At 48.0% G+C, this 22,629-nt stretch overlaps 1 protein-coding gene across 1 annotated transcript in view; it reads right to left on the bottom strand.

The window, feature by feature from the left end:
• LOC115126427 (protein piccolo-like) overlaps positions 1-22,629 on the bottom strand; it is a 74,994-nt gene that overhangs the window by 25,410 nt on the left and 26,955 nt on the right. The window contains 9 exon segments of the mRNA XM_065021499.1: positions 3,145-3,270; positions 3,841-3,916; positions 4,164-4,252; positions 4,840-4,908; positions 6,486-8,610; positions 11,597-13,161; positions 13,563-17,736; positions 17,995-20,455; positions 20,668-21,281. Of these exon segments, the coding sequence (XP_064877571.1) occupies positions 3,145-3,270; positions 3,841-3,916; positions 4,164-4,252; positions 4,840-4,908; positions 6,486-8,610; positions 11,597-13,161; positions 13,563-17,736; positions 17,995-20,455; positions 20,668-21,281 (11,299 nt within the window).

The raw sequence follows: 22,629 nt of genomic DNA, 5'->3' as shown, positions 1-22,629 counted from the left end.
GTTTGGAGATGGACACTTATCTGGGCCGTGTTCAGTAGGGAAAACATTTTGAAACAGAGAGGTACTGGATCTGAATTTGTACAATAAGAAGAACACAGGTGTTCATTTTCAGTTGCAAAACGTTTTGCTATGGTGTGCCCGAATGAACACAACCCAGGTGTTGACTGTATGCAGAAGAGGTTGACGATGGTGCCTCCATAGCTGACCTACTAGACGAGTGCAGAGGTGAGATCCAACCTGTCACAGCATTGATAAATACACACCGGTCCAACCTGTAGTTAAAGATCATTCTGATACAGCTGACACAGAGGAACAGCTGTTATTCAAAATGTTATTTAACCTTTATTTAACTAGGCAAGTCAGTTAAGAACAAATTCGTATTTACAGTTCAAGCCCATGATAAATCAGAGAGAGAGGGAGGAAGGGAGGGAGGGAGGACAAAGATAAATTGATGGAGGAGAGATTGGTCAGGTGCAGGGAAGAAGGGACAGAGAGAAAGCAAGAGGGAGGGAGGGAGGAGAGTGAAGGAGGGAAAGATGAAGAAAATGGGGAGAGAGGGCACACACACAGAATGCATGCATGCACACACAATAGCACAGACACACACACACAGTGTGGCAGATGGATGGCCCTAGCTCCCACCAGGTGGCTCTGAGCTGTATCTCTTCCCTCTTCTCTTTACAGTCCTCCGACTCACCTCTCATACATCAGGCCCCAGACAGCCCCTACAAAGGCAGGGGCCACAGCCGTGCTAATTCACAACTGTCCAGCATGGACCCTGTACAACCCCCAGACTGAGACAGAGAGAATGAGAGAGAGACCAGAGAGAGAGCAAGAGAGATACCAGAGAGACCAGAGAGTGAAAGAGAGCAAGAAAGAGAGAGACCAGAGAGGACAGAGGAGACAGAAAGAGAGAGACCAGAGAGAGACCAGAAAGACAGAAAGAGAGAGACGAGAGAGAGACCAGAGAGACAGAAAGAGAGAGACCAGAGAGAGAGAGACCAGAGAGAGAGACCAGAGAGAGACCAGAGGGACAGAAAGAGAGAGACCAGAGAAAGAGAGACCAGAGAGAGACCAGAAAGACAGAAAAAGAGAGACGAGAGAGACAGAAAGAGAGAGACCAGAGGGACAGAAAGAGAGAGACCAGAGAGAGACCAGAAAGACAGAAACCAGAGAGAGACCAGAGAGACAAGAGAGAGAAAGAGAGCGACCAGAGAGAGACCAGAGGGACAGAAAGAGAGCGACCAGAGAGACAAGAGAGACCAGAGAGACAGAAAGAGAGAGACCAGAGGGACAGAAAGAGAGAGACCAGAGAGAGACCAGAGAGAGGCCAGAGAGAGAGACCAGATGGACAGAAAGAGAGAGACCAGAGAGAGACCAGAAACACAGAAAGAGAGAGACCAGAGAGACAAGAGAGAGACCAGAGGGACAGAGGGAAGAAAGAGAGTGACCAGAGAGAGACCAGAGAGACCAGAGGGACAGAAAGAGAGAGACCAGAGAGAGAGACCAGAGAGACCAGAGAGAGACCAGAAAGACAAGAGAGAGACCAGAGAGATACCAGAGGGACAGAAAGAGAGACACCAGAGAGAGACCAGAAAGACAGAAAGAGAGAGACCAGAGAGAGACCAGAGAGACAAGAGAGAGAAAGAGAGCGACCAGAGAGAGAGACCAGAGAGACAGAAAGAGAGCGACCAGAGAGAGACCAGAGAGACAAGAGGGACAGAAAGAGAGAGACCAGAGAGAGACCAGAGAGAGACCAGCGAGAGAGAGACCAGAGAGAGACCAGAGGGACGGAAAGAGAGAGACCAGAGAGAGAGAGACCAAAGAGACAAGAGAGAGAAAGAGAACAGAGGGACAGAAAGAGAGAGACCAGAGGGGCAGAAAGAGAGAGACCAGAGAGACCAGAGAGACCAGAGAGAGAGACCAGAGACCAGAGAGACCAGAGACCAGAGAGACCAGAGAGAGACCAGAGAGAGACCAGAGAGACCAGAGAGAGACCAGAGGGACAGAAGACCAGAGAGAGACCAGAGAGAGACCAGAGAGACCAGAGAGACCAGAGAGACAGAAAGAGAGAGCGAGATAGACAAAGATACACAGTCTCCCTCCAGTCAAATCAATAAGTCTCATGAAAGTCATTTCTGTTAATAGGACATAGCCATCCATCTTCAGGTAGTGTTGTATTGACAACTGGCCAGGAGTGAGACTGTCGAGGGATAAATGGACAATGCTTACTGCTTGTTGTGCCTAAGGCCCCTTAGTTTGGATTCAGATCTATACAACTCTGGGCCATAGCCCTACCACTGAGTTTTAGCACATTCCCAGAGGTGTAGTAATGAAATAATATGGGTAAACCCTGAACGAAGGTCAAGATGACAGGAGTAAAGTAACAGAAACTCTAATGTGAGTATTGCTAAGCTGGAGTAATAGTTGCTAACTTACAAAACCATTCCGAAACTTAAAATGCATTTTGAGCTATTGATTGAAGAAAACCTGTAATATCATTACATTCAGAATTCTGAAAGCGCTTGGGTGAAATATCTCAAACCTTTCGTTCTCTAAAGCTCCCCCTCATGGACCATTACCTGGAGGTGACAAAACAAAATGCAAATTAACTTCTATTTTTGTCGTCTCCATGTCGTTCCCTCTCAGTCCTCACATCTCACTCAAGTCAGATTCCTCTCAAACCATCTGTCAGTGAGCCACTGCTGCATTCATACACACACACTAAGGATAGAAAATGACAGGAGAGAAAGGTAAACAGAGAGAGATATGGATGGATAAACAAACGGATTTAAGGAAACAGACAGATGGAGAAAGACAGAGAGAGTTACGAGTCCTTCTTCTGATAAGAATCACTCATGTCCAGGCTTGGACTTGATTCTTGAACTGATTGATTCTTAAAGGGAGAAGTACATTTCACATGTAGAAATGTCTCTCTTAAATGTTTTTTTGAGCAACATAAGCGCGTGACTGATATACCCATTTTGCACCATTTCATATTCATTATGGCCACGCAGAAAATGAAAACAAGCATTTCTTATTGGACGAGTTCAGGTAGTCCCTTCCTGGTTCAGTCAGTTTGGTGCCTAATGAATACGACCCAGGAGTGCAGTATACATCCCAAGATTTGTGAAGTTAACTTACCCTCTAGTATCTTCCCAGTCTGTTGGGCAACTCCTCCAGGTAAGACTTTAGCTACATAGGCTCCGATGTGTCCGTTGGTCCCTGGAACTTCTTTACCTCCCACCACTCTGATACCCAATCCATTCCCTGGAAATGAAGAGGTAGAAACCCTCAAATGAGTGAGAAGCATGAACACATGCACATATACACATGCACGTACAGTGGTCAGACACCCATTAAGAGTATGCATGCACAGGAATATGTATCCAGTGTAGAATGTAGACACACACATGTATGTACACGCACGCACTCACACACATACATACAGTACATACACACACACACACACACACAGACACACAGTCGTTTAGAGATCAGTCATTTAAACTAAAGAGTAAATACATGCTTATCACACTGACATAGTCACCCAAATCCCACAGACAAATGGTTCATTTTTAGCACTTCTCCACATAAACAAGCACCTTCTTTGTGGCCTGCTGACTAATTGCAAAAAGCTAATCCGGTGTGTCAATGATACGCCATTTTGAGCCAGGATGGATGACTGATGAGAATGGAGATGTGCCAAATCAACAGAGGAGCCACGAAATGTCTACCCCATTTTGGGTCAAGACCAACATTAAGACCTGTCACTGCGTGAAGACAGCTGTGTTTATGACAGATTGTGTCCATGTGCAAGGTAAACTGTGTTTCCCTTACCTGACACGCTGCAGTCCTTGGGATCCCTCTGCAGTTTGACTCTGGTGTGAGGAAAGGGGTAGTAAACACCCTTCCCCTGAGAGACACATATAGGAAACTACATAAGTGTTTTGTAGGCTATTACACCTCAACAGATAGCTGCAGTTACTGATACAAATGCATGCTTGAAAATGTCTCCACAATTATGTAGTCATGAATATATATGTAATTAGTTTGGGTTATTTCTGCAAGAAAGAATAAACAGTAAAGCATTGTTTTAAAAGTCTGTGTGCATATGGGTATTTCTCAACTTTATGACTTGTGCCGTGGTGCGTGGGTGTCACCTGTCTCCTGTCTGGCCCTTGTCCGTTCTCTGGTCGTCCCTCGCGGGGTTTGTCAAACCAGTCCGTTTCCTCTCGCCGTAGGTGGTAGGCTTCAGAGACAAATAGGCCATGATCATTAACCCTGTCAATCAGTCCCTTCTAACCTATCAGTGGGGACAAGCTTTCTGATTGGTTGGAAGAGGATTGCATGCTGGAGAGGGGACGGGCAGTTGAAACAGGAAGGAAGTGAAAGAGGCCTCCAAGAAAGGTACAAATTTAGGGAATTTCAAGATATAAATGACAAGCAACTAAATGAGAATACTTTTCTGATGAAATATTTAACGCCAGGGGTAACTTTAACTTATCTTATGGTAGATGTCATTTATTGGCATTAATGTTTGGCATGTTTTTCACACTATCATGCCAACCTGACCAATGCTCTTTTTAGTTAATATGGCACAGTATAGGGTTAGTCCGTTTTCTTTCCATAGTTTATAACAACTGGCACCAGTTACTGTACAGTATGTAACCATGGTGACAGTCTGATGTTTAGACTGGTGTAGCTCACTTTTAAAGTGCTGGTAAATGTGAAAATAAATGTACGGTCCTGTGAAAATAGATGTTGGCTTATGGATGATTGACAGGTAGGGGGCAGGGCGGGGCAGGATAATGGAACACCCTAGAACTAATACTATACCGTTTGGGATATTCTCATGTGATTGTCGGTGATCATCTCTGTTCAGTGCCAGCATGGAGTCACTTAGGGCTGTAACCAAGGGAAATTGATAAACATGGAGTTTTCTTCCCTATATGACATGTAGGTCAAAGGGTCAAGTTCTACACACTTATTATGGGATAGGGTTATTGGATCTAGGGGGTTTATTTCCTGTCATGACAAGACCTATTGGCACAACGTTAGATTTTTTTGTTCATATGCATATGAAATCAATTAAACAGTGTTATGAAGGGAATTGTTTTAAAGTAGACATGGTTGTCAGCAGAATAGAGATGGAGACATAACAGAGAGAGAAAAGAGAAAACTGTAATGCCTACATATTGTTAGAGCATGCGTAAAAGACCCGAATAAAGAGTGACATCACAGAATCAGGAAGAGCTTTGTTCATGCTACAATAAACATTATATTCCCCATGCATACATGTACAACAAAGGTATGACACCCATGCACGTATTCAGACAAACACATGCAAATGAAATGTATTTATTATAGATTAACGGAACATGCATTAACATAACATGCATTGGAAAACCCTTAGAGATGGACATGCAAGAAAGTGAGAAAGAATTCTAGAAAAGAGAGAAAGGATCCTTCCCATATCATCTAGAAATTGTCAAGTGTATTTCATCCAAATAAGAAATACTGCACTGATGCAATGATAATACCGTATGTACCTAACTACCACAACAAAATACATTTAAACCTTCCAATAGATCTGTAATAGGCCTGTCATAGTCTAAATAGATCATGTATCATGTAACATAACGTGTAGTGTTCACACAGATACACATTCCTATGAATGTCCTCACCTGAACTACTGAATTTGAAATAAACATCAAATATCTGAAGGACAAAGCAATAAACACATTCCATAACATTTTCTAGCCAGAGGCACTTTTTCAATTGATCACTTCAGAGAAAGTGAGGCTCTTTTCCCATTTCCCTTCACAATCTGACCTGAGCTTTCAAGTAGAGGGATTATTCTACTCCCAACACCTGGGCATTAGATAAACAAGCAAGTTGTGAAATACTACGGAAGTCCTCTAGGACTTAAAGTACAAAACCATATTTTCAAGTATGTCAGTTATAGAGCAGAAATGACAACATTTAGCAAGCAAAACTGCTGATTAGTTTCAGAGACAGAATGCTATTGGAGGAAGGATACCTTCTGCATGTCTATAAGTGATAGAATATTTTAGAGTAACATTCATAGAGATTAAATAGGAAAATATATATAATGATTCCAACGAAGACACAATCGCATGCATTTAGAGATCAGAAGAGACCCAAATGAGGGATTAAACACCAAAGGACATCAACATAGACACATACAAAATACAGTAACTACATTCAGTAAAGTCAACTTGTCCCTTGTATTGAGACTAATACATCAAATCAAAGGAAGAGGGAATGAATACATTCAGAAAAGACAATAGATGAAGAAACCAGTAAAGACACAGATAAGACATAAAGAAAGTCAAAGGTCATGGGTGCTGCAGGTGGGTGGTTCATCGGGTGGCATATTGGATAGTATATTAGGTGCATACAAGCAGAGTCAGTTTGAAATTGAAAGAAAACAGTTCTGAATTGATGCCATTGTTGTTTACCTTCGCCGTCCGACATGGTGCCCTGGAGGTCGTCCATCAAGACGTAGCCCCGACCCCTCGTTGGCTCTTCCCTCAGGTGCTGCTGCTGCTGGGAGTCCTGCAGGGAGAGGCACGAACCAAACTGGTCCCGTGAGTCGGCCGAGATGGGCGGCAGGGGCCCCGCCGACGCCCGCGCCATGCCCATAGGCTGGCCCACAGGACTCAACGGGCTCTCCTCCTCAGAGTTCTGCGCCAAGATGGGGATGCGCCCCCGGCCGCCCTGCACGATGGGCAGGCTGGTGGGCTTGGCACGCCCTGATGGCATCTGGTAGCTGTCTGAGGCCGCCTCGCCGTCCCCCTTGAGCCTCAAAGAGGAACTGGATGGGTCCCGTTTGAGTGAGAGATCCAGGCCATAGACGGAGTTGGGCCTAGAAGAGGGCCGTGACCGGCTGCCACTGGGGTAGGAAGTCGAGTCCAAGGCCAGGCTCTGGCCGAAGTTGAGCGAGCCAGCCAGGTTGGCACCCAACGTGGAGCCCAGGTACTTCTGCTGCTCTGCAATGTTCTTGCGTAGTCCAAAGGTGATCTCGTCCTGAAGGAGCCGGCTGGATCTGGGAGAGGCGCTAACGTTACTGGACCCTAAATAGCTGGTATAGTCTGTCTCCAGACTCCTGCCGTCTTGCATGGAGGAGTACTTGGAGACTTTGGGGTCGGTCAGCGGGGCTTTGTGTTTCTGGTACAGCATGGATGCCGGGAGCTGCTTGGCTGCCTGCTTCTCTAGAGTCAGCCGGCTGATGCTGAATTTCTCCGTCTTGGGGTAGTGTCTTTGGGAGTAACTCTGGGAGGAGGAGACACCCGAGCTGGGGGTGCCGTAGTAGTTGTGGGAGAGACCCGTCAGCGGGTCCAGGCTCTCTGTTCCCCCTGTGCTCCTCCGGAACTCCTGCTTCAGCTGCTGCTTGAGGAGCTTCAGCTCGTAGGGGTCGTCCATGGAGTCCTCATCGTCTGGGGTCTTTCCATACCCGGAGTGGAGCCTGGAGCTGGAGCCCAGGTAGTCGGTGGAGGTCAAGTCGGCTGCACTTCTTCGCAACAGCCTTTCTGCCTTAGCCAGCTCCTTCTCGGCCTGGGCGTAGCTGGATGAAGCCAGACTCGTGGAGCTCTTGGCCAGCTCTGCCGCATCTTCTAGGAGGACGTAGCTTCGTGGAGTGTGGTGGTGGTGCTCCACGTCTCCATAGAAGGAGTCGGCCGACACGTTGGACATGGGGCTGCCAGCCATGCTGCCACCCACCTCCAGGGCCCGGAGGTCCAAGTGGTTACCGTACTTGTCGTACCTGACCCCTCCCATGTAGGCAGAGGACACGGGGTCGGGCTGTCGGCTGATGATTTCGTACTTTGACGACGCGTCCAACTCTTGGATCAGGGCCGCCTGCCTGGCTGCCTTCTGCTGGAGAAGGAGCATCTGGTGGTAGCTCTGCTGCTGGGAGCTAGACAGGGATGGGACTGAGGAATAGATGGACTGAGACTGGTAGGACTGGGGAGACTGGTAGAGTGACTGCTGCTGGTACAGCGTCTGGCTCAGTGGGTACTGGTACTGGGAGTACGTGCCGTACTGGGCCTCGTGTGTGGTCTGTGGTGGCACAAAATCATCCAGCTCTGACTGGGGTGCCGTCCTGGGGCGCTCCAGCCCGTGACTTCCCATCTCATCATCTTCTCCACTGCCACGGCCGCTCCGTGTCTCTCGGATGTTGCTGACCTCGCTGTCTGACATGTAGTCACGATCCTCGGCCACGCTCTGCAGGTAGGCCCGCTCCCTCTTCTCCCTCTCCTTGAGGAGGGCGTCTTTCCTGCGGTTGATGCCCATCTCCAGGTAGCGTAGCTTGGCGTCGATCTCCTTCTCTTCTTCATCTAGCTCCGCCTGCTTGTGGCGGAGCTTGGACGACTCACGCTCCACCATGTCCAGCTCTCGGTCGATATCCTGCAGGATCTTGGCTCTCGCCATGTTGGTGTTGCGGCACATGCGACGGCGGGCCGAGCCAGTGCTGTAGGCCGTCTGGCCGGCGGCTGTTGCCTCCTCCTCCAAGGGCGGGTTGGGCAGGGTCCTCTTCACCTTCTTGCCGGTGCCAGTTGGGGTGCTGCCCGACGAGCTTTTGCCCTGGCGGAGAAAACCAAAACAAACAAATAGTTATAAAAATTAGAATAAATTGCTTCTTTAATTATTTATACTCAAATGTCACATTGTGATTTCACACTGAATGGGTACAGCATCTGAATGATGACTTTCTCCAAACCTTTACTACATGGACTAAATTAACCGGAAAGAAGTGTTAAATCTTTCATGATTTCAATTATCTGATTAAATTAATGGATGACTAAAATAGAAGAGGATCTCTATCCCGGTGTCTCTGTGTCCTGATTACAATCAGGCACGGACAAGAATCTGGTGTGCTTAAAGTGAGGGAAAGCTTATTGAGAAACACAGCATATTGACTGCTGATGAGTTTCACAGGAAGATACTGTATGTGCTCCTGGGCATAAATGTTACTCACTACCTTAAGAGCAGCCTCAAAATATGTCATTTATTCACATTACACGCCTATGGATCTGTGGCATATCATTACTTTCCTACAAGCTTAGCTGTTTGTCCACCCCTTGTATGTACAGTATGAGGAGCTCAGTGGTGTATCACTCAGGCAGAAAACTGATTTATATACCCCGGGAGAGGGCCAGAGGTAAAATGAGAGGCTTGATTAAGTATGTATAATGTTTGGCTGGTATACCATACAGTGCTTTCGGAAAGTATTCAGACCTTTTAACTTTTTCCACATTTTGTTATGTTACAGCCTTATTCTGAAATGGATTAAATAAATAAAAATCCTCAGCAATCTACACAATATAGATATAAAACATATATACAGTACCAGGCAAACGTTTGGACACACCTATTCATTCAAGGGTTTTTCTTTATTTTTACTATTTTTTACATTGTAGAATAATAGTGAAGACATCAAAACTATGAAATAACACATATGGACTCATGTAGTAAACCAAAAAGTGTTAAACAAATCTAAATATATATTATATTTGAGATTCTTCAAAATAGCCACCTTTTGCCTTGATGACAGCTTCCTAGAGCTGGTCGCCCGGCCAAACTGAGTAATCGGGGGAGAAGGGAGTTGACTAAGAACCCGATGGTCACTCTGACAGAGCTCTAGAGTCCCTCTGTGGAGATGGGAGAACCTTCCAGAAGGTCAACCATCTCTGCAGCACTCCACCAATCAGGCCTTTATGGTAGAGTGGCCAGACTGAAGCAACACCTCAGTAAAAGGCACATGGCAGTTTGCCAAAAGACACCTAAAGACTCTCAGATCGTGAGAAACAGTCATTTCTGGTCTGATAAAACCAAGATTGAATGCCAAGGGTCACGTCTAGAGGAATCCTGGCACCATCCCTTCGGTGATACATGGTGGTGGTAGCATCATGCTGTGGGGATGTTTTTCAGCGGCAGGGCCTGGGAGACTAGTCAAGATCGAGGCAAAGATGAACAGAGGAAAGTACAGTACAGAAAAGTACAGAGATAGCTCCTTGATAGAGAGATACTTGATGAAAACCTGCTCCAGAGAACTCAGGACCTCAGACTGGGGCATAGGTTCACCTTCCAACAGGACAACGACCCTAAGCACACAGCCAAGACAACGCAGGAGTGGCTTTGGGACAAGTCTCTGAATGTCCTTGAGTGGCCCAGCCAGAGCACAGACCTGAACCCGATTGAACATCTCTGGAGAGACCTGAAAATAGCTGTGCAGCGACGCTCCCCATCCAACCTGACAGAGTTTGAGAGGATCTGCAGAGAAGAATGGGATTAACTCCCCAAATACAGGTGTGTCAAGCTTGTAGCGTCATACCCAAGAGGACTTGAGGCTGTAATCGCTGCCAAAGGTGCTTCAACAAAGTACTGAGTAAATGGTCTGAATACTTACATAAATGGGATATTTCCGTTTTTTATTGTAATACATTTTTATTATTAAAAAGCTGTTGTTGCTTTGTTGTTATGGGTTATTGTGTGTGGATTTATGATGGATATATATGTTTTAATCCATTTTAGAATAAGGCTGTTACGTAACAAAATTTGGAAAAAGTCAAGGGTCTGAATACTTTCCAAAAGCACTGTCTCTGGATACCGCCCAGCTCTAGTATTTATAACCTACTGTAAGTATATATCTTAACTTAATCATCTTTCAGTACATTTTGACTATGTCTGCAACCGGTCCCATGGAAACAAGTTGAATGAAAAAAAAAAGATATGAACACACTTCACGATGTTTATGAAATTCAAATGTTCTGTTTTAATACAACTAGTAGATACTAAACGAATAGCTGTAACCTTTGGACCAAGTCATTTGCAGTACCTCAAATATATCCTGATCTAGTTAGTCTGGTTGGAAAGAAAGAATGTGGGATATCTACCAAGGATGCTACCAGTCCCAAATCACATTGAAGAGGCACTGTGCAATGACTCAATGTATGAAATATGAAAAATGGAAACTCTTCTAGAAAATTGCCTCCAGTCTTGCGGGCTTTGCCTTCAAACTAAAATGCCAATATAAATATATCAGCTTTAGTGCAGCAATGCCTTTGAAAGGGCATTCTATGAGAGGCTCATATGAATTTAGACAGCAAACTCGCCAAATGAATAGCAAGCTGGGGGCTACATTAGATGTGTATGAGAGAAACGGAACTGCAATAAGACATCATTTTCAGGGCAATAGTGGAGTAGTGTTATGACAAGAAGTGCAACCTGGAAATACATCCAAATCTGGTTTCAAAACAGAACAGAAATGCATCCAAATCTGGTTTCAAAACAGAACATGATCCTGGATTATGCTCTACTTTGTTTGTTCAATGTCACAGTATATCATACTTCGAAAAACTCTAACTCTAGTTGTCTTAATATAAAATGACAAAATAAACCCAATTATCTATAAATAATAATATGCAAGAGTTAGCGCCCTTTTGTACCGTTTCTCCCTGGGGTGAGAAAACTGACCTTTATACAAAGCCTGCGTGCCTAAGGGAGAGATTCTATGCCCATTTGAATAGAACACATCACAATTGCAAACAATGATTAAACCAGAACTCACGGAGGAACCGTCGCCATACTGGAAACTGGATGATGCCCTCTCCTCTCCAGTTGGACTCATGGGCTTGGGGTCGGACATGGATCTCTGCATGGCCTTAGGTCCCTTGGGGCTGCCGGTTGGAGAGACTTTGGTCGGATCAGTACTCCCTCTTATTCTCTGTGGGCTTGTATCACCCAGTGATTTCTCATAGGACACAAACTCAAGGGATTTGCTTGGGGATATGCAGGGGGATATGGGGGAGTAGAGAACATTGGGGGATTTGGGCGGGGCCTGAAGTGAGGAGGGGTCAGCTCTGAGGTGGCCAGACTGTTCTATCTCCAAGGGCGTGGGCCGTCTCTTGTCTTCCCAATGTGGACTTTCCGAGTCGGAGAGCTCCATCCTGGTGTCCATTCTTACATTCCCTGCAGAGTCCGTCTGTATGGAGATCTCGGAGTGAGCCTGAATGGATATATCAGAAGTCTGTCCGCCTCTGTCCCCCCTTGACGTGCGGGGCCTGCTACGTCTGGCCCGAGCAGGCTCCCACTCCTCCTGGTCCTCATCGTCCGTCTGCACGCAGCTGTCTACGCTCTTCTTGGCCGTGCTTCTCTTCTTCCTCCCTGCCGTGTAGGCTTTATCGACAACACTGTCCTCGTCGTCCGTCTGACACCCACTATCCATGATTTTCCGGGCCAGCTCGGTGCCGTCCGGCCCCAGGACGACTGCCTCCTGCTGGCCATGCCCCAGCAACACCTCCCCCGGGTACATCTTCCGGAACTTCTGCTCCTCCAGCTGTGCTCGGAGCTGCTCCTGGAGCCTCTGGATCTGCTCTAGCTGCTGCTGCTGCTGGGCATAGGTTTCCTTTTGCATCATGAGGTGGGCCTGGCGCTCATCCTCCTGCTGGCACAGGATGGCCTGCTTCATGGACTGCAGCTCCTCCAGCTCCTTCTGCACCAGCATCTGTTCCTGCTCACGGAAGCGCTGGATCTCCTGACGCTCCCACTCCAGTTCTTCAGCCAACCGCTGCTGTTTGAACTTCTCCATCTCCAGAATCTCACGCTGCATCTGGTACTGGCCCTCCCCTGGCACACAGGGCGAGGACAGGGCCTCCAGCGAGGCGGCGATAGCCTCCAGGGACGCGTCCGTGTACGAGTCCAGCCTTTCCAGGGCCAGGGTGACTGTTTTGGTGCTGAGGGCCACGGAGGTGGATATGCCATCTTTAGCAAGCTCCAGGTTGAGGGGGACATCCCCTTGATTGTCTGCAGAGGTGGTGGAGATGAAGCTGTGGGACCGAGTCATGGGCTGGTTCTGGAGAGTGGATAGGGATGGCATGGTGTCGCTGGTGTGCATGCCCGCCGATAGGGAGTTGTAAGTGGTACTGAATATGGACCCAGGTTGTGTGGTGATGGCGTAGGTGGATGGTATTGGTACTGAGACTGAAGAGTACACCACCCCATTGGAGGATCTCAGGACACTGCTCGTGCCAAAGTGTGTCCCAACAGCTCCTTTGACTCTAGCTTGGGAATATGGGGGGATTATCATTCCTGAATATAACCCTGAGCCTTTGGTGGAGAAGTCCAAAGCTACACCTGTTGGGGAAAATAAATCTATTGAGTCCACAACAACAGGTAGCCTTAGTGGTGAAACATCAGACAGAAAGCCATGCTCCATCGAAAGCCATGCTCCATCGAAAGCCATGCTCCATCCAAATAAATAAAAAAGCAACAACAAAAATGGAAAAACCTCCAGTCTTGCTAGATCATGGATGATGTGGAGCCAAATCAAATAGCATGCAAGCCCATGCATTGGTGTACCCCAAAAAATTATCATAAAGGTAGAATGAAAAAATAAGGTAAAACAAAATGTCCATGCAAACAAGAGGTGAACGAAACAACAAAATGCACTAAAATGCCACAGGATCAGCCATGAATAAGCAGAGGCATCTCAAAGTGACATTTCAGCGAGAGGTCGGCGATGTCACTGCACAAACCTGCATCAGATGTCTTGGAGGATGTCAGGTCTACTGCACCCTCTGTGGTGCCATGGAAATTGTAACTGTTCTTGCTCTTATAGAGGAAAAGCCCGGCCTCAGCCAGATTGGTGTCGGACATGGAGGGTTTGATGCCACCGAAGCCCCTCATGTTGTACGGTGAGCGGTCATATTGGTAGTGGTCGTCTCGGTAACCGAAGCGGTCTTCGGGCAATGGAGTAGTGGGCTGCTGGGTGGTGCAGCTACCTGTAAATGGCAGCTTGTAGACAACATCACAGCAGACAGCTCTTCTCCCAGCCGTCAGGTCCACGGGTTTCCCATCCTCCTCTGTGATCACAGCCGTGAACACTTCCGCAGAGGAAGCGTCGACCGAAACCACAGTGTTGAAGGGTTTGGCTGTGCTAAGGTCCACTGCACCTGCTACTGTCGGCATCCCGCTGCTCAGACCATTAGCCACACACCCTAGGGCAGGGGTAGGGGCGATAGTGACAGGTGGCTGGAATGACCCTAAGCCTGTGCCAGGTCCTAGAGAAAGGTTAATTGGGATCTCAGCATTGTTGCTGGTTGTGGGCTGTGCATCTATGGGCCGATAGATAATCTGACAAACAGGCTCGAAGGCTTTGTTTGTGGTTGTAAGCTGAAGGGGCAGAGAAGGGACTTGGGATATGTTGGTATTTTCGTAACTTTGTATGGTGGCAGCACATGTAACTATGGTGATGCTGTCAGTCACTATGGAAACACTGGTCGACTCAGTGCTGAGATTTACCACTGGGGACTGCACTGCGCTTGTCTGACGACCGCTGATGTCTGTGGCCAAGGACTGGCGTCTAACATCTGAAGAAGACAGATCCACCACTTTCATGGCCGATTCTGAATTCACCTTCATGGTACGAAGGTCTACTACCTCCCCTGGCTGGTAGCCCTGTGGACTCTGCGTCTGTTGTGGTTTAGGTTTCTCCAGTGAGATTGGAACACCGTTCGCTCTTGGGGCCGGAGGTGGGGGCGGTGACCTTTCGTGTCGGACAGACACCATGGTTCTTTGAACTTCTGTCGTCACAAACTGAGTGACCTGCCCTAACCTGACCTCTGGGGGTGGAGCGGATGCTGAAATAGCCTCAATGACATGACAGGAGCTTGACACAACTTTCTCTGGCCCACATATCTCTTGACTTTCCATGGACTCAGTGATGCGAGTGAATGCCAGGGGCATCCTATTTGTGTGTGGTGGAGGTGGCTGTGGTTGTTTCTGGGGTTGAGGTTGTGGTTGATACTGTGTTTGAGGTTGAGGTGGAGGTTGGGCATGTCTTGAAGGAGATGCTGGACCAGGACTGGATGGGGCCTGGGTGGTGATCCCTTCCACTGGAGAGTTGGGCTGGGATGGCAGAGTTATAACCACATAAGTTTCGTGTCGATTGCCGTATCGCGGAGAAGTGGGGGATGGGTGACCCGAGGAGTGACCCGAGGAATGACCTGAGAAGTGACCTGGCCTGCTTTCAGCTGAGGGACTCAGATTCAGGGCTATATCAGCATGGCCTGTGTGGAGGGCAGTGGGTCTTGGATATTGGATGTGGGCAGGAGAGCCAGGCTGAGAGCCAGGTTTTGGAGCAAGGGGTGGTTTGACGTTTTCCCCTGGCCTGTGGCTGTACCCCATTCCAGCAGGGATGGCTGGCTTTGGAGGAACCGGTGGGGGGATATGAGGCTGTCTTACCGGCGACCCTTGGGCTGTTGTCATGGCAACATGTTCTGACCTGATTATAGCCTGAGATGGAAGCGGAACAGGGGGTTTCCTGGGGTAAACCGATGGCTTTGGCATGGTGGGAGGGGGCAGTGGAGGGGGTTCAGGAATGTCTGCTTTTTCCTGAGACAGAGCCCTGTGCAGGATGGCTGGTTTGGGGGGCACTGGTGGGGTGGTCGACACTACACTGGGGACAGTGGGGGTGTACTGAGGGACGGTGGGTAAGGGCGATACACTGGCAACAGCAGGGGCTGAGGACTTCATACTAGACAAGTCCATGACATCCTGTTGGGTTATGTCCAGAGGCTGGTCAGCCTGGGAAGTTTCAAATTGGGTCTGTGGTTGGTCTGAAGTTTTTGATGGGGGGACCTTGCAAGCAACTGATTTGGACTCTGCAGCAGCTGTTAAGGGTGCCTGATCAGCTTTAGGAATGTCTGATGAAGTCTTTGGCTTATCTTGACTTTTGGTCTCAGTGGCCTCTTCATCAGCGTCCTCCTCCCCTGAGGAGCATTGTGTAACCCTCAGGTCTGGTATGGGACGCAGAGCCCTTCTGGATTCAGTACCTTCGAACTCACCACCAGGGGCTGCCCCAGATATATCAGGACCCTGCTGTGTCGGGCTAGTCCCAGGAGTCAGAACTTTCTTCATGAGTTCCTCATACGTAGCCTCAGCATCGAGCAGTGGTTTCCCATCCTTGCCTATAGTAACTGTAACACTCGTGGATCTGGTTGGCTCAGTGGGTTGCAATACAATCTCTGGTGTGGGTCTATCTGACACTGACTGTGCTTTTTTCAGTTCCTGCTCCAGCTGCATGAATTCTTTCTTCTTCTCCATCATGTCTTCGTAAACCTCATCTGGAGATCTCAGTATTTTGGGCTGAGCTGGCACTGAGATTTTCTCAGGCTCCTGCTGCTGGACTTTCTTTCCATTTCCATCAACAAGAGACTCATAGGCATAATCTTCTATCAGCATCCCACCATAGAGGGACTCTTTCCCCGGAGGGGTGTCCACCTTTTCCTCTGTGGGTGTTTTAGCCTTTAGCATGATATCTTCGTAGGCTTCGTCTGCAGTTTTCAGGGCTCGTTTTTCAAGGCTTTTATTAGCACCTTGATCAGCTGTTGGAGAGTAGAGTGAAACAGATGTAGGAAGTTGATATACTTTCTGTACTGCTGCAATCTTTGCAGCATTGATCTCAACTCCCTCTGGTTCTGACTCGATGCTGGGAGAGAAATCGGATAAGGATGATCGCCTGAACTCCTCCATCTCTGCCTCTTGCCTCAGCTCTTCTGTTGGGGAGGCATCTTCAATGGGAGAGAGGTTGCTGGGCGGCGTTTTGGGACGCTCCCGTCTCCTCTGAGCTCGGATCTCCTCTTTGTCCTTCTTTGACTTCTTCCCAGAGCCTTTCTGCTTCTCCTGTTCTCTTAACAGCTCCTCCTCTTCTCGTAACTCCTCTTCCTCTGAAGAGTCTTCGATGGTGGGTAGACCTTGGCCTTGTTGTCTATGCTTCGCTTTCCTGTGCTGTTTCCCCTCGCCACTGTGCATGCGGCTGGGACTACTGCTGTCACTGTCCTCATCCAAAGAGGATAGGGATGTAGGCGATGTCCCAGGGGTGAAGCTGGATGCGTGTAGGCTGGAGGACCCATCGCCCCTGGAGCGATCATCAGGGGAGTTGGTGAGGCTTTCCATCTCAAGCTCTCCATCATCTGACGTACCCGGTATGCGCACAGGGGTGGTAGTCGTGTTGAGCTCGATGGTTCTGAATTGGCGTACTGTCACAACTCTATCGGCCGAAGGCTGTTCCCCTTCCTGAGAGTCTGAGACTTTGGGTTCCGATCCCTCTTTCCATGCCTTGTCAAGTTTATCCAGTGAGATTTGCTGCTCATCTTCGTCCTCAGGGCTGATGGTGTTCTTCTTGAGGAGCCGCCTGCCTTTTGTCATTGCGCTTCTCTCCTTCCCCTCCCCTTTCTCCTGCTCCATTTGTTTCCTCTCATGATCTCGGATCTTTCGCCGGATGAGATTTTCTTCGTCTGACGGCGAAACATCCTCGTTCTCACTCATCTCCATAATCTGTTTACGAATGAAGTCTTCGTCATCCCCTGACACGGGACTATCTTTCCCTAAGCTCTCACTGCTGTCCTCCAACGAGTCACCCCTGATGTCTGTCGGCACCAGCAGCTTTTTCTTTGCTGAGGCGTCCTTCTTCTCTGAGAGTTCTGGGTCATCCTCTGTGCTGGGAGATTCAGGTGAGAGGGCTAGCACCTCAAGTTTGCGTCTGGTCTTGAGTGAGTCGGTCAGTTTGTCTGAATTATCCTTTGGTTGTGTAGCCTGGGCCTCTAGTATGGGAAGGACAGTGCTCTCCAGCTTGGCAAGGTCTGAGGGGCTGGTGGGACTGCTATCCTTGGCGATGGTGTTTTTTTCTCCAGGGTCTTTCAGCGTTGCCTGTAAATTAAATAATAAAACACAATTAATGTATAATAAATATGTAGATGATAATCATCCACAATTGATCATAAACATAACATATTATTTGGAATATTTAAAATGGATATATGAAGATGTATAAAGGGAAGATAGCTTTTTTTTGTCTGTAGATTATTTTGCATAACTAAAAGGTCCGTACAAACATTTGTGAAAAGATCCCTTCTGACTTGAATCATCTCATTCTCAGCCACTACTGTTGCTACATACTACAGTCACCTCTCCAACTGCATCCAGTTCAGCCTCTATTATCTTCTCTTCATTCAGGGGTTTGTCTTCGTCCTGTTCACCAACTACAGGGACTAGGGTGTCAGGTTCTACTACAGGGGCTGGGGCAATAGACTCATTTTCAGATACAGTTTCAGATATTTTAGTCTGCTCTGGTATTGTTTTGTCTTCTGCGCTGCCCTGTCTGTCACTCACAGCTTTCACCTCTGATACTGAAAAATGTTCTTGCTTTTCACTAACTACAGGTGGTGACACAACCACTTTCCCTTTCTCTGGCTGAATGCTCTCAGACACAGAGTCTGTCTTTGGAGTTTGCTTGGATTCATCTTTGGATAATTCTTTCTCTTGCACTGCTTTCTCATGACACACAGTAGGAGTTGGCACCCTACTCTCAGCTATAGACACCTCTTGTTTATTTTCAGCTATTCTTGCAGCTTCTTTTCCTTCCTGTGTGGGTTTCTCCTCAGAAACTTTCCCAGGGGCTTGTGGCTCACTAGCAGCAGATGATAGTGACGCTGGCTCTGTAGCTCGTTCTAAGTGCTCTGCTTTGACCTTTTCTTCCTCTTTAGCTTCAGAAGCTGGAGGAGTAGACTCATCTTGGGTTTTTTCAGCCTTATTATCTGCTGTTGGCTCTGGTTCAACCTTTGTATCCACGGATGTCAGATTTTCGTCTTTCTGACCTACACGTTCTGCTCCAGCCTCCGTTTCAGTTTCATTTGTGTTTTTTTCTACTACTGGTGCTGGAGCTTCTACAGCCCACTGAGGTGGGATCTGATCAACTTTAGCTGATTGTGGTTCAGGTTCAGGGAGCTGTTCAGGGACTTTTTTCTCAAAAGGGGATGGTGAAACTGACTCCTCGGCTTTGACTTCTGGGCTGGGTTCAACCACTGTTTCTGACTCTGTCCTTTCGTAATCTCTCTCAGGGCTAACGTTTTCTGGTTCAGCAGCAGGCGGTGCAGGAGAAGCCTCTGGTACTTTGTTTACTACTGCCTCACTTTCTACAGGCTTCTCCTCAACTTGGGCTGGCGGAATTGGCTCTGCCTCCTTCTCTACAGGCTTCTCCTCAACTTGGGCTGGCGGAATTGGCTCTGCCTCCTTCTCTACAGGCTTCTCCTCAACTTGGGCTGGCTGAATTGGCTCTGCCTCCTTCTCTACAGGCTTCTCCTCAACTTGGGCTGGCTGAATTGGCTCTGCCTCCTTCTCTACAGGCTTCTCCTCAACTTGGGCTGGCTGAATTGCCTCTGCCTCCTCTACAGGCTTCTCCTCAACTTGGGCTGGCGGAATTGGCTCTGCCTCCTCTACAGGCTTCTCCTCAACTTGGGCTGGCAGAATTGGCTCTGCCTCCTCTACAGTCTTCTCCTCAACTTGGGCTGGCGGAATTGGCTCTGCCTCTTCTACAGGCTTCTCCTCAACTTGGGCTGGCTGAATTGACTCTTCCTCCTTCTCTACAGGTTTATCCTCTACGTGGGCTGGCGGTATTGGCTCTTCCTCCTTCTCTACAGGCTTCTTCTCAACTTTAGCAGTAACTAGAGGAGGAGATGGGGCTACAGACTCAACTGCCTCAGTTTGTGGAATGGTCTCTACCTCTTTAGGCTGTTCATTCTCAGCAACTACATGGGGAGTTTCTTCTACTGCAGGGGGTACCTCCTCTTTTTGTGAAGGCACAGGCTCTAGCTCTGCTGGTTTGGGAGATGCACAATCCTCTACCGGCTCATTAGGGGCTTCGGGAGCTGAGGCCGAATTCTCTACAACCTTAACTGGTGGAGCCGGAGCCACCTCTGGCATCTTAGTCGCCACATCTGAACTCTCTGCTATTGGACCTGTATGTACTGAAGACACCTCAGTTGGAGGCTGTTCAACAGTAGTTGCTTGAAGCTCTGGCTCTTTAGGTTTCTCCTCCTGCTCGGTGACTGCAGGAGGTGTAGGAGCTGTCTCCTCAGCTTTAGGTGGCTGGCTAGGTTTTTCCTCAATCATCACTGCTTTCCCTTCTTCCTCAGTGACTGCAGGAGCTGGCGGTACAGGCTCTGGTGATTGGTCAGGTTGGACAGTAGTTTCCTGTGTGACCGTTTCAGGTGTTGGAATCACCTCTGGCTCTACCGGCTTAGCTTCCTCTTCAAGAACCTTCTCTAGGATGGGCTCCTCTTTCTCACTACCTGCAGAGGGAGCCGGTGAGATCTCCTCTGGTGTAGATTCACTCTGCACTTTATCTGGGCTTGGAGTTGGCTCGGGTGCTGCCTCAGCAGGCTTTTCTGACTCATTCTCTACAGGGGGAGCAATGACATGCTCCTCTACAACTGCAGGCTGGAAATCTGATTCTGCCTGAGTAGTGTCGGGTGGTGACTGTTCTTCTGTAACTTTCTCTGGCATACTCTCTGGAAGATCCACTGCCGGGGCCTCAACAGCACTCTCCGCTACACTCTCTGGGTGATCCACTGCCGGGGCCTCAACAGCACTCTCCGCTACACTCTCTGGGTGATCCACTGCCGGGGCCTCAACAGCACTCTCCGCTACACTCTCTGGGTGATCCACTGCCGGGGCCTCAACAGCACTCTCCGCTACACTGCCGGGGCCTCAACAGCACTCTCCGCTACACTCTCTGGGTGATCCACTGCCGGGGCCTCAACAGCACTCTCCGCTACACTCTCTGGCACAGGCTCATCCAACATAGTCTCAGATATATCTTCCATCGCTTCAGCCTGCTCTGGGTCTTTCTCCACTGCCGGAGCCTCAACAGTACTCTCCACTACACTCTCTGTAACAGGCTCATCCAGTATAGTCTCAGATATAGCTTCTATTGCTTCATCCTGCTCTGGGTCTTTCTCCACCACTGAGGCTTCAACAGTACTCTCCACTACACTCTCTGTCACAGGCTCATCCAGTATAGTCTCAGATATAGCTTCCACTGTTTCAGGCTGCTCTGGTTCTTTCTCCTCTGGGACACTATCAGAAGGAGGGGTGGCATGCTCAGGTGGGATGGGTGTGGTGTCTGTGTTTGCAGACGCAGCGTCTGGTGTTTGGGGCGGGGTGCGTTCTGCTACTACCTTGGACATGGGAAGCGGCTGGGTGTCTTCCTTTGCTGCTGCTGCCTCTACCTGAGTGACTGAGGGGCTTCCCGTTAATGGAGAGGCAGCAGCAGCTGGGGAGTCAGGGACTTTGGCAGGGGAGGCAGGAGGGGTAGGGGTAGGTGTGGGTAGTTGCTTCTTCACAGGAGATGGTATATCGCCCAGCTGGCCAGAGAGAGCTCTTTGGGTCTGGCAGTTGAGACATAACCATTCTTTCTGTAAGACAGAAAAACAAAGAACATGTTAGTTAGTGTGGACCTTGTAAAAATTATCACTCACTCTAATACATAGTTGTTGTAGTGGATGATTAAAATGTTGACTTTAATCAGTAATGATGTTTTATGATCATTATTAGAAAACTGGACCCACGGTTTCGTAAGACTTGGGCTATGCGCAGACACAGGGCCATTGTAGCCTATTCTATTTCAGGCAAGCTTTTTACTTTTATGTAACTTAACAGATAGTCGTTTCATAATGCATGGTAATGGCACAGAGGTTTACCAAGGCATGTCAGAATGACTGGGGCAGCGGGTGCAGACAGTCTACAGCAGAGCCAGGGTGGAGGCTGTGCGTGTTTGTGTGTGTCTAGCTGACCCATCTACACAAAACTATTTTATACAGTGCATCCATCAGGATGAACACATATTAGGCCCTATGACTTAATGACACAAGACCATAACCCCAGACCACTGCGCCCCTTAGTCCCATGTCCTAAATTCAGCATGATGTACAGTATATTAGGGATGAGCAACTGTTGGCCCACGACCCCCGTTTGAAGGCCCTCACATCATTTTCCACAAAAATATTAGTATTATTTTTTACATTTTTACTTTTATTTAACTAGGCAAGTTAGTTAATAAGAACAAATTCTTATTTACAATGACAGCCTACCGGGGAACAGTGGGTTTAACTGCCTTGTTCAGGGGCAGAACGACAGATTTTTACCTTGTCTGCTCGGGATTCGATCCAGCAACCTTTTGGTTACTTCCCAACGATTTAATCAATAGGCTACCTGCCGCCCCATAGTACAACAAACATTTGGAACTAATAGTAGAATACACAATATGCCATTTTGAAATGTGGTTGTGCATCAGCAGTTTCTGTTGTGTCAGTCACTGATAGTTAATCAATTAGCCCACGTAATCAAAACATTTGAAGATTGCTAAGTTGTTTTAGCGGCCAGCTATTTAAACTTGTTATTGTGGTCGAATGATTGGCTGGGGGGCCCCCATTGATTTTGTTTGTCAGTCTCACTCAGATATCATATTAAAAACAGCAAATTTTCCTTTCTGCCCCATGGCAAAATTTGTATAATTGCAGGAAATTAGTTATAAAATTGCTAAATGTTCTCCCTGCCACATGGCAAAATGTGTAGAATTGCACAACATTTACTCTAAAATGTAAAAAATGTCTCTCTGCTGGGTTCTGATTTTTTTGTAGCCCCCAGCCCATCAAAGTTGCCCATCCCTGATCTATGTTTTACATTCCAAGCGCATGCGAGGCTAGCTCACACCACAGGTCAGAGGACCACTAATGCTTCGGACAAGGACCTTACAGTGGGATG

This window comes from Oncorhynchus nerka, linkage group LG8 (genome assembly GCF_034236695.1).
Source record: "Oncorhynchus nerka isolate Pitt River linkage group LG8, Oner_Uvic_2.0, whole genome shotgun sequence".
Classification (NCBI taxonomy): Eukaryota; Metazoa; Chordata; class Actinopteri; order Salmoniformes; family Salmonidae; genus Oncorhynchus; species Oncorhynchus nerka.
Note: the sequence above shows the minus strand (reverse complement) of the source record. Positions and strands in the feature narration are given on the sequence as shown.